The sequence below is a fragment of the Bactrocera neohumeralis genome, chromosome 3 (genome assembly GCF_024586455.1).
Source record: "Bactrocera neohumeralis isolate Rockhampton chromosome 3, APGP_CSIRO_Bneo_wtdbg2-racon-allhic-juicebox.fasta_v2, whole genome shotgun sequence".
Lineage (NCBI taxonomy): Eukaryota > Metazoa > Arthropoda > Insecta > Diptera > Tephritidae > Bactrocera > Bactrocera neohumeralis.
In genome coordinates, this window is record NC_065920.1 from 61507358 (window position 1) to 61524057 (window position 16700).

General features: G+C 32.9%; 3 protein-coding genes and 1 long non-coding RNA gene across 10 annotated transcripts in view; 3 read left to right on the forward strand and 1 right to left on the reverse strand.

The window, feature by feature from the left end:
* LOC126752855 (tyrosine-protein phosphatase Lar) overlaps window positions 1–10487 on the forward strand; it is a 966561-nt gene extending 956074 nt beyond the window's left edge. For all 7 annotated transcript variants that reach the window (XM_050463852.1, XM_050463853.1, XM_050463854.1 and 4 more), the window contains 4 exons: window positions 371–3706; window positions 3777–3887; window positions 3996–4301; window positions 4840–10487. In XM_050463852.1, coding sequence (XP_050319809.1) covers window positions 371–3706; window positions 3777–3887; window positions 3996–4301; window positions 4840–4908 — 3822 coding nt within the window. In that variant the 3' untranslated portion in view covers window positions 4909–10487. The remainder of the gene's footprint in view (window positions 1–370; window positions 3707–3776; window positions 3888–3995; window positions 4302–4839) is intronic.
* LOC126752869 (uncharacterized) overlaps window positions 1–16700 on the reverse strand; it is a 143929-nt gene that overhangs the window by 114566 nt on the left and 12663 nt on the right. The gene's annotated exons all lie outside the window — the stretch shown is intronic.
* On the forward strand, window positions 10863–12954 carry LOC126752859 (KAT8 regulatory NSL complex subunit 2-like). The gene is made up of 5 exons (XM_050463863.1): window positions 10863–11491; window positions 11547–11739; window positions 11805–11968; window positions 12028–12434; window positions 12605–12954. Exons 1-5 carry the CDS (start codon window positions 10999–11001, stop codon window positions 12803–12805), a joined length of 1458 nt encoding a protein of 485 aa, XP_050319820.1. The 5' UTR covers window positions 10863–10998; the 3' UTR covers window positions 12806–12954.
* LOC126752861 (MTRF1L release factor glutamine methyltransferase) lies at window positions 13492–14958 on the forward strand. Its single transcript, XM_050463865.1, has 3 exons — window positions 13492–13844; window positions 13905–14425; window positions 14492–14958. The coding sequence occupies exons 1-3, from the start codon at window positions 13596–13598 to the stop codon at window positions 14745–14747; spliced, it is 1026 nt and encodes a 341-aa protein (XP_050319822.1). The 5' UTR covers window positions 13492–13595; the 3' UTR covers window positions 14748–14958.

A 16700-nucleotide genomic window follows, 5' to 3' on the forward strand; every position in this document is an offset into this window, starting at 1 on the left:
GAGGATAGCGCTCTAGGCTGTATTTTTCTGGAGGAATTTCTATGATAAAGCTGATCAGAGCTACATAAATTCAGATGATTAGATTATGTTAATTGATGATGATGTTAAGCTAAATTGAGCGAAAGTTACAATATATTTTGTTTGGAAAACTTTCCTAAAAGATCGTAACTTCTATTTTAAATATAGTTACATATGCACATATTGAAGTTTCCCTTCATCAAATAATGGATGATAAATGAATATGTTTCAAAAACTAATCAAAAACTTACATCCTTCCCAAACAAATTTCCGAAGTTTACTTAATTTATTCCATTTCATTAGTTCATTTATAATAATAAATATTTATAACGTTACCTTTCACCGCACCTAGGGCAAGGGCTTCCTAAACGAACCACTCAAGTTCGATGTCGTCGATTCGTTAGAGTACAATGTGACGGGCTTGCAACCAGATACCAAATACTCCATACAAGTTGCGGCGCTGACGCGGAAAGGCGATGGTGATCGTAGCGCCGCGGTGATCGTTAAAACGCCAGGTGGTGTGCCGGTACGACCTACTGTGAGCTTAAAGATTATGGAACGTGATCCAATTGTTTCCATCGAACTCGAATGGGAGCGACCTGCGCAAACTTATGGAGAGCTGCGTGGTTATCGTTTGCGTTGGGGCGTAAAAGATCAGCCATTAAAGGAAGAGATACTACCCGGACCGCAAATAACGAAACGTCGTTTTAATGACTTAGAACGCGGCGTTGAATATGAATTCCGCGTGGCGGGTAGCAATCACATTGGTATCGGTCAAGAGACAGTGAAAATCTTCCAAACACCCGAGGGCACACCTGGCGGACCGCCCGCAAATATAACAGTACGCTTCCAGACGCCGGATGTAGTATGCGTCACTTGGGATCCGCCAACACGCGAACACCGCAATGGCATTATTACACGTTACGATGTGCAGTTTCACAAGAAAATCGATCATGGTTTAGGTTCGGAACGTAATATGACCGTGCGTAAGGCGGTTTTTACAAATCTCGAAGAAAACACAGAATACATCTTCCGCGTGCGTGCTTACACCAAACAAGGTTCGGGACCATTTAGTGATAAAATCTTTATTGAAACCGAACGCGATATGGGACGTGCGCCGATGTCAGTGCAGGCGGTAGCAACATCCGAGCAAACGGCTGAAATTTGGTGGGAACCAGTGCCATCACGTGGAAAATTGCTTGGCTACAAGATTTTCTATACAATGACAGCTGTTGAGGACTTAGATGAATGGCAGACAAAGACAGTGGGACTTACAGAATCGGCAGATCTGGTTAATCTGGAGAAGTTTGCACAGTATGCCGTAGCGATAGCGGCGCGTTTCAAGAGCGGTTTAGGACGTCTGAGCGAAAAGGTCACCGTTAAAATAAAGCCCGAAGATGTGCCACTGAACTTACGCGCACATGATGTCAGCACACATTCCATGACATTGAGTTGGTCCCCGCCAATACGTCTAAATCCGACAAATTACAAAATCTCCTTTGACGCAATGAAAGTATTTGTGGACTCACAGGGTTTTACGCAAACGCAGATTGTCCAAAAACGTGATATTATCTTAAAACATTATGTTAAATCGCATACAATCAACGAGCTGAGTCCATTCACAACGTACAATGTAAATGTAAGCGCCATACCACCAGACTACTCCTACCGCCCGCCAACTAAAATCACTGTTACCACACAAATGGCCGCGCCGCAACCCATGGTGAAACCAGATTTCTATGGTGTGGTAAATGGTGAGGAAATATTAGTGATACTGCCGCAAGCATCCGAAGAGTATGGTCCAATATCACATTATTACCTTGTTGTGGTGCCTGAGGATAAATCGAACTTGCACAAGAATCCGGATCAGTTCCTAACAGAAGATTTGCTGCCGGGACGTAATAAACCTGAACGTCCGAACTCGCCTTATATTGCCGCCAAGTTCCCACAACGCTCCATACCCTTCACTTTCCACCTGGGTTCCGGTGACGATTATCATAATTTCACCAACCGTAAACTTGAGCGCGACAAGCGCTATCGTATTTTTGTGCGTGCCGTTGTCGATACGCCACAAAAGCATCTTTATACTTCCAGTCCTTTCTCGGAATTTCTATCGTTGGATATGCGTGAAGCGCCACCTGGTGAAAGACCACATCGCCCAGATCCAAATTGGCCATCCGAACCGGAGGTGTCTGTCAATCGCAACAAAGACGAACAGGGTATGTGGTGGGTGGCGCTACCAGTTGTTGCCGCACTCATTTTCACCATATTCGTTACCTGGTGCATTGTGCGTCGACGTCGCCAACCATGCAAAACACCCGATCAAGCTGCTGTCACGCGTCCACTGATGGCAGCCGATCTCGGTGCCGGTCCCACACCCAGTGATCCCGTCGATATGCGTCGCTTGAACTTCCAAACACCCGGCATGATTTCGCATCCGCCCATACCCATTTCCGAATTCGCCAATCACATTGAGCGCCTCAAAGCGAACGACAATCAAAAATTCTCGCAAGAATATGAGAGCATTGAGCCGGGTCAGCAATTCACATGGGACAATTCTAATTACGATTACAACAAATCGAAGAACCGTTATGCCAATGTAACTGCTTACGATCACTCGCGCGTACAATTGCCACTGATGGACGGCGTTATTGGCTCGGATTATATAAATGCTAACTATTGTGATGGCTATCGAAAACATAATGCTTACGTCGCAACTCAGGGACCACTACAGGAAACTTTCAGTGACTTTTGGCGCATGTGTTGGGAACTAAAGACAACTACCATTGTTATGATGACACGTCTGGAGGAGCGTACACGCATTAAATGCGATCAATATTGGCCGGTACGTGGCACTGAGACTTACGGTCAAATGTTTGTCACGATCACCGAAACACAAGAGCTCGCCACCTATAGCATACGCACATTCCAGTTATGTCGACAAGGTTTTAACGAACGTCGTGAGATCAAACAATTACAATTCACCGCCTGGCCAGATCATGGCGTACCCGAACATCCAGCACCGTTCCTACAATTCTTACGTCGCTGCCGTGCGCTCACCCCACCCGATTCGGGTCCAGTTGTTGTCCATTGCTCGGCTGGTGTCGGCCGCACTGGTTGTTATATTGTTATCGATTCGATGTTGGAACGCATGAAACATGAGAAGATTATTGACATATACGGACATGTGACTTGTTTGCGCGCTCAACGTAACTACATGGTACAGACAGAGGATCAATACATATTCATACATGATGCCATATTGGAGGCTATCATTTGCGGTCAAACAGAGGTACCAGCACGCAATTTACATACCCACCTACAAAAATTACTACTAACCGAACCGGGTGAAAATATCACTGGCATGGAAATGGAATTTAAAAAGCTCTCCAATGTTAAGGTGGACTCATCGAAATTCGTCACCGCTAATTTGCCATGTAATAAGAATAAGAATCGTTTGGTACACATACTACCATATGAATCGAGTCGCGTATACCTGACACCCATACATGGTATCGAGGGTAGTGACTACATCAATGCTAGCTTTATTGATGGCTATCGCTATCGTTCGGCTTATATAGCCGCTCAGGGTCCCGTACAGGATACGGCTGAAGATTTCTGGCGTATGCTGTGGGAGCACAACTCAACAATTGTTGTTATGCTCACCAAACTTAAGGAGATGGGCAGAGTAAGTGCAAATTAAAAAATTTTTTTTGAGGTTATGTTGCAAAAATTAAATTTATATCGTTATTTTATAGGAAAAATGCTACCAGTATTGGCCACATGAACGCTCTGTACGTTATCAATACTATGTGGTGGACCCCATCGCTGAATATAATATGCCGCAATACAAACTACGCGAGTTTAAGGTATGCAAATTATAGGTTATGGTATAAATTTGAAATATTCGTACACAGGAAAAGCTATCTTAGATTGTTTTTCATATTTTAATACAACTTTTATTTCGCTTCCATCAGGTCACCGACGCACGTGACGGCTCCTCACGCACCGTACGCCAATTTCAGTTCATCGATTGGCCAGAACAAGGTGTACCCAAGTCTGGTGAAGGTTTTATTGATTTTATCGGTCAAGTGCATAAGACGAAAGAACAATTCGGTCAAGACGGTCCAATTACGGTGCATTGTAGTGCTGGCGTTGGACGCACTGGTGTCTTTATAACACTCAGTATTGTATTGGAGCGTATGCAATATGAAGGCGTATTGGATGTATTCCAAACCGTGCGCATACTACGCGCCCAACGTCCGGCAATGGTGCAAACGGAGGTGAATATGAAGCGATTTATACATACATATATATTTTTTAATATATGATAATGAAAAAGATTAACTTAAGGGGCTTATATTCAATTAGATGGCCTAAAAAAGCGAATTTTCCAGTTTTTCTCTAAGAAAACTTTTAAATTTATTGATCCAAAAATGTGTACACATATTATGGTAAAAATATTTATTAGGAAAGGAATTACAGCTGATTTCCGGGAGCTCCTCTCAAAAAAAATGTTTTGCGGTGATCACTATATCTCTGAACTGGATCCTCTGAAATTAAAAAAATCAAACAGATTTCGTTAAAATAATGTTAATTCTAGTAATTAATTGAAGAAATAAGCAAAATTCATTTTTTTTTTTTGACAAAATGGCGGTTTCTAAAAAAAAATCGATGACTAAAATCTGTACCTAACCCCTTCATATAACGTAACTTAATATTTAAATATTCACGCAATTTTTTTTAATCATAGTTGATTTACTTTTAGAACTGCATTTGATATTCTAAATATGTTATTAACTCATAATTTTTCCATTTCAGGATCAATATCACTTCTGCTACCGCGCCGCTTTAGAGTATCTCGGCTCATTTGACAACTACACTAATTAAATTGGCAGCACTTTTTTTCAATTCAAAAAAACAAACTTCTCAACTTCAATACACCGTAAAGTAAAATCAAAATCCTCAGTCGCAGGTCCACATTAATTTGAATTAGAAAAACGCAACGCTAGATTTTTCCGAAAGCTACACAAAAAGCGACATTTTATTTTGTCAACGCGTCTAAAAAGCTGCTGTGCGTAGTAAGAGCGCCTTACGCAATAATGCTTCTCTCCCTGGAATATCATCAGTAGCAGACTACATACATATATATGGATTCTGCGCAGCCGATTCAGACTTGGACAAACGAAATTAAAACACGCCACAAAGTAAAAAGAACAAAACGTATCGCTATTGTATTCACTAAATACTAAGTTACATTGCTTAGGTTCTAAGCACAAAGCATGTTATAGAAAAAGAACAAATAATTTAGAAAAAATACATATGTACTTATGCGCGTATGTGTCTAGTTTAAGGCAATTTAGTTGGTAATTATATTAAGTTAAGTAAAATATAATGTTAGATTGATTAAAATTATACCGTCAGCTAAATTAGAGAGCATAGTCACCTAACTGCCCCCATACAAGCCCACATTTGTCTTTTAAGTTATTTGTGAACTAAAGAGACTGTTACGCATTAAATTGATTGACTAATCAGTAATATTTACTAAATGATTAATTCAATGCATTAGTTGTACTAATGATTACCTTAAAAAGAAAATTGAGTATAAATTGTTATTATACTAAATATTTAACGACTAATCGATTAATTTACAAGGAATTATTTAATTTTTGCACTAATTATAAATTGAGTGTGCAAAGCAATTATTTGCACAAACGATATGCTTAAATAATACATTTGCTTAATTTAAACTAATTCAAAAAAATCAAAATTATGTACGTAGAGTGATAATAGTAAATGTCAGTTTGTCGATTAAAAATGATTGTTGATGCCTTTGGAGATGCGCATAACTTTTATGATTAGTAAATTATTTCATTTTAATAACGCGCTTAGAGGTACGATATTTTTGACAGAAGTACATTTGAAAAGCCAGTTTAGTTGCATTTTCTTTTAAATATAGATATTTTTTTCTGGGTTAGCAATAAAGATAATTGATTATAGATACAATATTTTAGTTGAGGCGACACTTAATGATCCAGTTCGAAAATAGTTTCTTTCAAATATTATTAAAACATTATGAGTTTTCTTTTAAATTGCTTAATTATAATATGATAATATATACATTGTTTTTAAAGTAATAATTTAATTTAATTTAATTTGATACTTACAATGCGCTTTGAACAAAAGTCTGTTTAAAATGTCAGTTAAAATATACATAATTGGCAGCAATATTTTTCATAAAGACATTTTTTGTAATAATTTTAATTAAAATTTATTATTTATTTTTTTTTATTGGCCGCTAATAACTTCTTTGAATCTCATTGTAAAAGTCAATAATTTAATTTAGATGCAAGTGTACATTTTCTTAAACAATACAACGTTATTTTTAGGTTAGAGAAATACTGAAAAATTTAAAGTCAGTGTTTAATAAACAAAAATGTAATATTTTATATAATTTTTATATAAGTTGCAAGTAATTTAAATAATTTTAGTTTTTTTCATATATTTTACTATAATTCATTCCTGGTTGGATTTTTACTGCAGAAAAAATTGCATGTGAAGAGAAATCAACATCAAAATTATTTCATTAATGTATAATTTAATCTACATAGTATTGTAATAATTTTTAATTTTAATATAATGTTTAAGTATTAATATAATGTTTAATTATTAATATAATTTTAATGTAAATAATATATGTATATGTAAGTTTTAAACAAGTTCTGTTTGTAGAATAATACCACAACAAGCGAACCTTACAAGAAATTTATTTTATAATGAAAAATACTACTTTAGTTACATATTTTTATATTTTCAAGTACCGCAACAAGAAATCCTTACAAGAAATTTATTTTATAGTGAAAAATATTGATTTAGCTAATTATATTATTATTTATAAATTTTAAATGTAAAACTTAATATTTTTAAAATTTAAAAATATAGTTTACTTAAACATTTCGTCATATTTACTCCCCTTTCACCCAACAAAAATTAATGTCATACTAAAAATAAAAAACAACAACGACCAGGCAGCTCTTCCGCTACAATCACTTTGTAAGGACTTGTAATGAAACCGATAAGATTTTGTAAAAAAAATAGTAAACATAAAATAAATAGCAAAATGCAATAGTTAAAATATTTATAACGAAGTGTAATAAGAAAAAGTAATATGTGGACAAAAGTATTACAGTGAAATAATGTAATAAGCTTAATTTTGTATTGTATTAGTTTTTAAGTTAAATGTATGTAAATGCTTAATTTTACATTGTATTACTTTTTAAGTTAAATGTAGTGTATCATGTTATAAGTTTTAGTTTATAATAAATTAGTTTTTAAGTGTCAAATTTTTTCGTTCTATAATTCAGAAAAATTTAAATTTTTTTTTGTTCTCTGAAGTTTTTTTGAAGTTATTAATTTAAATTTTTTTATAAATAATTTATAAAATATTTGGTTTAGTTTCAGTTGTCGAATAAATCAAAAATGGCCAGTAAAGCAGCAATAAAGAGTAGCATGACATTTTCAAAATGTATTAACAATTATTAATAATTTTTTTAATATAATTTTTTCATGCCGTCCTTAGTTGAAGTTATGAAGCTTTTCTGAAATTCGATTGCCTTAACCTATTTTTTTTGTTTATTTTTTTTTAATAAACTATTTTGTTTTTTTTAAATTTTTTTATTAATAAAATTTGTATTTTTTAGTAAACTTGTTTTTGATTGCCTTAAAATTATTTTTTGTTAATTTTTTATCTAATTTTTTTTATTTTAGTTTTTTTTTATTGATTGCTTTAAAATTACTATTTTTTTGTTATAACTTATTTTTTTAATAAATTAATATTTTTTTGTAATAAACATTTTTTAGATTGATTGCCTCAAATAAAAATTATTTCTCTTGCCCCAATTGTTACTATACCAATTCTTAAAAAATTTATTTCAGTTTTACTCTTGTTTTTAGCACATGCTGCCTTAATTAATTTAAGTTATGTTTTACAATAAATGATTGCATTATTTTTAGTTACTAATTCTTTGTATAATAAAATGTATATTTTATATTTTGTAAATTTTCAAATAAAGTGAATCGATTTAATTGAAGAAAATTGTTTGTTTGTTATTATTTTTTATTTTCTTCAGTCTTATTATGATTTCCCTGACCTTTAGTAGTTTAAAAAATATTTAAGTCTAAAATTTTTACATAAATTTATAATATGTATTTTATAAATTTTATAATTATGTATTTTTAAATTTTATAAATCTATTTTTAGCATACTTATATCCATTCCATTACGATTTATGTGTCCTTAACAAATTTCAAAAGTGTTTAAATCTAAAATTTTTAATAAAAAATCTGAGCTCATAAGATAATGTATTTAAATGATTTAAAAAAAAAAGTTATTTTAAAAATTCGATATGAAATTAATTTTTTTTGCAATTTTGATTTAAACTTTCTTGGTAGACAATTACTCACAATTTTTTTATAAAATTTGGTATAATCTTTCTTAATTAAAATAAAAAGTATTTGTTTCTCACAAATATTATTAGTTTTTAAATAAACATAAAGCATTTATTTATTTTTAAAACCTTACAGCGTTGTTATTTGATAAAAGTGAAGAATGATTGAGAACCAGCTTTAGATTATGTATATTTTAGAAAATTGGTATGAAAATGCGCGTAAAAGTCTATGTAGAAATAAATAAAAATAGCAATCAAATATAAAAAAAGTATATTTAATTATAAGTTTGACTACGTATAAAAAATATGTGTAGCTATATATGTATAAGTATAAAAAGTGAAAGAAAATATTCAACAAAGCACGAAATCTACTCCAATATCTATATAACGACTAGCAAAATCCAAGCAGGAATTGTGAAATGTGTAGTTGAAAAAATTAAAGTGCTGAGGGCAAACGAAAAAGTTGAGATTTTAGAATTACATAAAAAAATAGTAAGTGTAAACAGCACGTAACGTGTAAATACGATGTAAGCACGCCATTAATCATAGAATATATAAAAACTCCAACAAATAAGTATGAAAGTTATAACAAAATATATAATTTATTTATAGTAGGCATAAATTATTATAGAAAAGTATAATTCATTATAGGCAAGTAAGTAATGTAATAGTTTTCTTGCTATATAGTGCAAGAGAAAAATGTAGATTCGCAAATATGAAAGAAGAACGAAAACAAAAACACACGCGTAAATTTATATACTTACATACATATATGTATGTAGTAGATATACATTTAATATAATTATTATAGTTACAAGCATATATCAACAGCAAAAGTCTAAGTCTGAGCGTTGAAATTATAGAAAATACTACAAATATTTAAGTAGATATAAGCCAATATGGCAGACATACATATAAATATATAGAAAAATGTTGTGTAAGTAGGATTCGCAAATTGAAAAATGAATAAATGCATAAAATAGAGTATTTAAGACATGGTAATTATATTGTACGAATATATATTATAAAACACACTTTTAAGTTAAACACAAATAAAGCTATATTTAAGCAAATAAAAATTATAGGACGGAATAAGTGCAATAACGCTTTAGTATTTAATAAATATATAAATAGTGTAAAAGTGCATACAGAAAAAAGAATAAAAATTATATTAAAATATACATATAGCGTAAATATGTTTAAAAAGCCATTTTAAAATCTAAGCTACTGTATAAAAAAAGCACAAAAATAGAAAAAAAACAAATTAAGTGATAATTTGTAAGATTTAACGCATTTTATCGTATATAAAATATTCACTTATAGTGCATACATATGTATTAGCAGAGTTGTAAAGTAATGAAAACATATATAGAAAGGAAAAACCAAGAAAAAACACAAAGTTATTAGAAAAACATTGGTGTAGATATATATTGGCTGCAAAGTTATTATTTTTTCTCCGGTGAAAAGTTATACAGTTAAATTTAATATTTTACTTCAATTGCAAAAAATCAAATTTACGTTTTTCGTCATTTTTCAATTCAATATTTGCGTTCAATTGCATAAAACTTACTTCAGATGAATGATTAAATGATTTTTCGCAATTTTCCAATAATTAAACTAATAATGACTTTGAAAAAATCTAAATTATTCTACGAAGTTAAAAATAAAAAAAGATTTCCGTTGATACATTTTCTTAACCCGTTATATACATATACTAATATGCATTTACATATATATAACAAAAACCATCTAATTTTCAAGCATATGATTAATATCTCTACAGTCTATACTACCCTCACCTTTTTATAATCTGTATGTAGCTATTAATTTAGATTTGTAATAACAGTAAAAAAAGTAAAAATAAAAAAAAAATAAGAAAATGTTGCATAACGTTAAGTATTATTATGATTATATAGATTTATGATAATGAATGCTAAAGAGAAATGAAATGTGTTGAGGTTGATTTATGAGGGTGCAGTATAAATGGATGAAATAAATAAAAATATAAAAATAAATATTAAACCGAGTGTGTTTCATTTTGCATTTAAGAGACAATATAATAAGTTTTTAAGGTAAGTCCGTCGAAAATACCCACTCACCTACATGTCTCTAATTGATTTATTAACTAACATTGCTACACTAGTAATATTTACATACATATACATTACGCCATTACTACGGGCTTTTAGTATACCAACACCTAATTTAATTCTAATTTAAACTTGCTGGACTTTAGAAGCATCTTACTGCCTCCTCCTCATATTCATTTGATTTTTCAGCTAATTTCCAATTAATCATTTTTAGCGAAAGCTTTGTGTAAACGCGGTATTACGACGCGTACATGATGGTAGTTATCGATAAGCTTTGCAAATGTAATCGAAAAAATCACAATATTTTGATGTTATTAATTTTCGCAAAAACAATTTCGCTGTGTCGTATTTTTTGTTAAAAACGTATTTTATAGAAAATATTACTTAATTAGTGCCAAATAAAAAATTAATTAAAACTCTAAATAAAATAATCGAATTAAAAAATGGCTACAAGTTGCTCGCATTTGCGTCAACGTCAATTTCTACGTTTTGGCGGCAGCTTGCAAGAACTACGTGAGCAATTGCATCAAGAAATTGAAAATAAAGCCAAATCTTGCTCAAATCCAACATATGAATGCTCGCTACCCCGTGCCGATGGCAGTGAATATTGTATACAACACATATTGCGCGATCCCCGTGGAAATTATCGCCAATGCACTTTTATATATTCCAATGGGCGCAAGTGTCTAAATGCACTACAGAAACATGATATTAAAAAGGATCCTGAAATGACAACACTTTGTTTTGAACATAATCGTCAGGCACAGCTACGCAAAACTCATACCACTGTGGGCAAGTTAAAACGCACCGATACCAATGAGGCATTATTACATAGCTTGAGTAATCACATCAATTTGGATGATAAACAATTTGAACGCAGTAATAGTGAGCAAGATGAGGAAATTGATGTCGTTACACCTCATGTCACGCCATTTGGTAAATTTAAAATATATAAAACAGTAGAGCATCATTATTATACGGTTTTTTACAGTTGCACATGATCAGATAAACAACTTAGGTACTGTATTGTCGAAATTGCAAAAGAGGCGACGCATTTTGGAGTATGCCTCAGATAGTTCCAGTGACTACGACGAGCCGCCCAACATCAAGAACACAGCACGCAATTTCGAACTGAATGAATCAGACGACGATAGCGATAATTCGCTCGCAGAAGATTTACTGAAGTATGTATAGCATTAAGTCAAATCCTGTAATGTTTTCATTTGTGCTAAACTTCTCTCATTTAAAGACATGCTGGTATTTATACACGTGAAGAGGCCGTACGCATATCAGAAGCTAAACTGACAAAGCTACAAGGTCTATACATTGACCAAATCAATCATCTACATCATGTACTTAAAGAACGTCGCCGTCACTATTTAACCGCTTTACGCAAAGAACGTGAAATGCTTTGTAAGTTTATAATAATCTTTGCATATAATGTTAATTAAGTAACTCTCATTACACTATAGGTAGTATTCACGATCAGCTAAAGGAATCGCCAAAGGAACGTGTACTTTATAAACAACTCAAAGCGTTAAGTTCATATCATCGCCGCAACGGTGTAGAGGCTGTGCTATATAAGAAGTTCAAAGAAAAGCGCGCCAAGGCGACGGATGCACCGGCTGGACACAAAGGTCCCAATTTTAATAAATGTGTTTTCACCGAAGGTGGTGTAAAATGTGGTGAGCGTGCAATGCCTTGTTGTAAATATTGTCGTAAACATATTTTGGAAGATAAAAGACAGATACTATTCCGCGCGTGTGAAGTGGAACGGAGTGGCGTAGTGTGCCAGGAAACAATACCATGTATTTTTGATAATGCATCGACGTGTGTCTTGCATCTAACAGTTCCGACACGTCGTCAATATGTGCAAAAGGTAAGTGTTGGGTATATGTTAGCGGTACTAATTGGCTTATGTTGCCAGATGAGATTTGTTCCACTAGTATTTGAGTGTTGCGTATTTAAAATTTAATTATTGCGTCCTTGTCTTATTTTATAAGATACATTTTAGTCAACAAGCTTGCTAATTAGTTCGTTTATTTACAGAAATACGAATCAGAAACAGAGGAGGATGCTGAAGATAAGCCAGAAAATTTGAAAGATAAAACCTTGTCTGTAGACGTTGCAAAATCAAACACATTTGCGGGCTTGCAGTCAGAAAACTCTTCTGCCACTTCTCCGGGAAGAAATATTACAATCTCACATGACATAAACGTCACAGCTTCAACATCAGAGGGGATTAAATAAAAATAAAGTGCCATATGTCAACATGGAATATATTTTCGTTTTAAAAAAGATTTTAAGAACTTTTCATGGATTTTATTTTTATATTGACATTCTATGTAGCAGATTCCTGTGTTTTTAATAAGAATATTAAATATTCAAATATTGAAAAACTTGTTTATTTTATTTAAAAAAACCAGAAAAAATCTTAACTTCGGTTGCACCGAAACTATAATACCCTTCATAAATACATAAGATTCCTTACCAGATTCCCATTTTGATACTATACTATATGCTCCGCGACAGATGAAAGTTTTCCGTGCAGGCACTTGGATTTCCATCGTAAGATATATGGCAGCTATATGCTATAGTTGTCCGATATCGTCGGATCCAGAAAATGAGCAGCTTCAAGGGTAGAAAAGAAACTACGAAAATTCAGTTCGATACAGTTATAACTAAATCGACTCAGCTCGTGTCGCTGATCATTTGGATATTCACTTAGATGTGTGTTATAAAATACATACTTATATAGTAAACTTAAAATACCCTTTTCAGAGTATATAAAACGAAGTGTTCTAAACCACTAGCATTTAACTCATAAAATATTTCAATTGAAATAGAATTAGAATGGCACTTTACTAGCAAAAATCTTGAACTTAAAAGCAACACTGTAACACCGAATACCGAATATAACGAATACCCATTCGAGTTAAGCAGGCTAATGTCAAAATTTTGATTCAGATCAATAAAGCACGCTTCCTAATTATTTAATTGGCATTTCATAACAGAAAAGAAGCAAGAAAATTTTTTCAATATGTTAAAACTGGTGGCGCAGCAGCTGCGTCAACAAATGCGGCAAGTGTCTCGTGTAAGTACCATCAATTACACCAAAGCCACCAGTGGAACTGATTTGTCGCGACAACAACAACAATCCACACAGTCGCCCACAATTGAGGTAAATAAAGCGCTTGAAGGTTGGCCCGAAAAACTACGTAAGGCTGGCGTTGGAGATATTGATTTTAATTTAAAATGTTTGGTAGCGCATGTGCTTGGAAGGAAATTCGTAAGTTTTTACTATTTACAAATCGCAATGTTTTAATAAGCCATACATTTTATGTTACAGAACACGGTTAAAGGTTATAATGACCTAGTTTTCACTGAAAATCAGTTGGAAGAATTTGAACGTTTTTGTGAAGCACGTTGTGCTCGTATGCCACTCCAGTATATAATAGGCGAATGGGACTTTATGGATTTGACATTAAAAACCTCGCCTTCCGTGTTCATTCCACGACCGGAAACGGAGGAGTTCGTTTCCAAAGTGATTGAAGTGTATCGTGATGTTAAAGGACCCATCAACATGTTAGAGGTTGGTTGCGGTTCCGGTGCTATGTCATTAGCGATTCTACATGCTTTACCCAATGTACGCAGTACAGCTATAGAACGCGGCAAAGCTGCAACAGAGCTGTCTAGAGAAAATGCCAAGTTGCTTGGTTTAGACGATCGTTTTACTGTCTATCATCACACTATGGAAGTAGATAATTATCTACCGCCAGAGTTGGGTAACGAAGTTTACGACTTAATAATTGGTAATCCGCCATATGTAAAATCGGAAGAGTTCCCCTTATTGCAGCCGGAAGTCGTTTGGTAAATGTACTATTAAATTTAAGTTTTAAAATTTTTTAATAATTATTTTTGTTTTTTAATTTCCAGTTATGAAAATTTGAATGCGCTCGATGGTGGTCCAGACGGTTTACGTGTAGCACGTTTGGTTTTCAATTTAGCCTGTGAACATTTGCGTCCCGGCGGCAAGATGTGGCTCGAGTTGGGGGAGGACCATCCACCTTTGGTACAAACTATTATGGACACGCAGTATGAGGGACGTTTACGTTACATTGCTGGCTATAAAGATCAATATAAACGCAATCGATTTGTCGAAATCGAGAAAGAGCCAGCCAAAACTGCTTAATAGGCATGACATAGACGCATGTGTATTGACACATAAGCTTTAGAAGCTAATAATTTAGACATTGAAATGTGTTAGAAACAATTTCTGCAAATTATCGCTTTAGATGGCTGTAACCAGTGATAGAATTAATTAGCAGGCATATAATGCACTTAGCATTTTATTGAATGCATTTGAAATTAATTACGTAAATAAATACATATTTATTAATTTATTCGCTGGAAATTTCTTTATAAAAATCTATGGTATGTTTATATATTCACTTGCTTTGTTTAGAGAAAGTTCGAAGTATTTGGCAAAATGTATTTTCCAAAATTTTACTATCCAACGGATATATGTATTTTGAATAATTTATTAAACCCTAGTATATTAATCTTACCCCGAAGTTTGTAACAGCCAGAAAGAAAAGGTCTGAGTCCCAATAGAATATACATATAAATGATAAGCGTATATACGCGAACTACTGAGATATCGCTCTAAAAATTTTCACACTTACTTCTCTCATATGTGTTTGTTGATGTAGTGGTAAAAAACATTCCTGAAGTAATTTCGAGGTATGGTGTCAAGCGCGTTACATCTTTCGCAACCGACTGTCAGTTAAGTTCTGATAAAAATAAGTTTCTTTACCGAAAGAAAGAGTCTTGGTTAAGTTAACCAGAACTTAACTCAATTAAAATGGTTATTAACTAGACGTTAAGAAAACGGCTAAGTTAATATAATAAGAAGTAATCTAATAATTAAAATAAGTACATAGAAATCAAATACATAATTGTTAAAAAAAATAGTACTCAGAGCAGTTGTGTTCAAAAAGTGATTTTCAAATTTCATAAACTGCAACACCACTTCTACTTAAATTGACTGTGCCCAGCATTTCCTGTGTCAGAAGAAAATTTGGAAGTGCTTCCCAGTCTTCCAGTTCGTCTACATTATTTGAATTTTCAAATACTAATTTCATTCTTCTCATGCACCCTGTTGTATTGAAAATGCCGGTTTTCAGTCAACACACGTACACACAAATGTTTCAGTTTTTATTGTTCCTATATATTTCACGTAGAGAACGTACATTCATTATACGTTCTCTGTTTCACGTTCTGGATTCCCCTTTTCATTAATGCAAACAATGTAGCCATTTTGTTTAGTGATCAGCTAAAAGCAATGAATTATTGAATTGATGCATCAGCGTCATAAAACCGTAGATTGCCTCATCCACTATATGCACGTGCTTTTTTCTGTTTAATTGAACGGGCAAATACACATATGCTTATTACATGAGAAACATGCTAGTATCAAACGGCAGAATTTATGACTTTTAGGTAACATATAAACCTCTCAAAAGGGATTAATAATGAGCAAGTAATGAGTAAAAAATGTTTAGTGACGTCAATGACGTCACATACTTTGTGATGTCATGTCAACTATTTATAAGCCGCTTGTCAACAGCTTAAGGAGCTGTCAGAATCTTGAAAGTTCTAAATATTTAGCAAGAAAGTTGTTAACGAAAACAATTATAAGTAGGTATATTCAAGGGTTTAAAAGAATTATTCCAGAATTCAAGCGCTTTTGTACTAGAATTCATACTGAAGATCAGCAAATCACCTGTTTTTGCTAATGATTCAGCCATAAAAGTATGTACATATACAATATAAGTATGTGTGCATTTTTACGTTTCAGAAAGAAAATTGAACCCAAAGGTCAGTACTAAAATGTACTTTTCGTTCTTATTTACTGTTGATATTGCATTATCCGCTGCCTGGCATCAATTATGTTAAGGCAAATGTTTATATACTAGTTGCTTGCAATTAAAAAAGGTCTATGTATATTATACTATATTGTTGTTTCTAAAACACGTGTTATTTTTTGCCACAAATTCTTCTTAATGCTCATTCATATATTATTATATAGCTGCATATACGCAAATATATTTACAAATTTATTACTATTTCATATTTGCAATAT

Bases quoted from the DNA above. Each gene is read 5' to 3' on its own strand.
- LOC126752859 (XM_050463863.1), top strand. From the start codon at position 10,999: ATGGCTACAAGTTGCTCGCATTTGCGTCAACGTCAATTTCTACGTTTT. The intron at 11,492-11,546 runs GTAAATTTAAAA...GGTTTTTTACAG, and splicing joins ACCTCATGTCACGCCATTTG to TTGCACATGATCAGATAAAC. The intron at 11,740-11,804 runs GTATGTATAGCA...TCTCATTTAAAG, and splicing joins CTCGCAGAAGATTTACTGAA to ACATGCTGGTATTTATACAC.
- LOC126752861 (XM_050463865.1), top strand. From the start codon at position 13,596: ATGTTAAAACTGGTGGCGCAGCAGCTGCGTCAACAAATGCGGCAAGTG. The intron at 13,845-13,904 runs GTAAGTTTTTAC...TTTATGTTACAG, and splicing joins ATGTGCTTGGAAGGAAATTC to AACACGGTTAAAGGTTATAA. The intron at 14,426-14,491 runs GTAAATGTACTA...TTTAATTTCCAG, and splicing joins TTGCAGCCGGAAGTCGTTTG to TTATGAAAATTTGAATGCGC.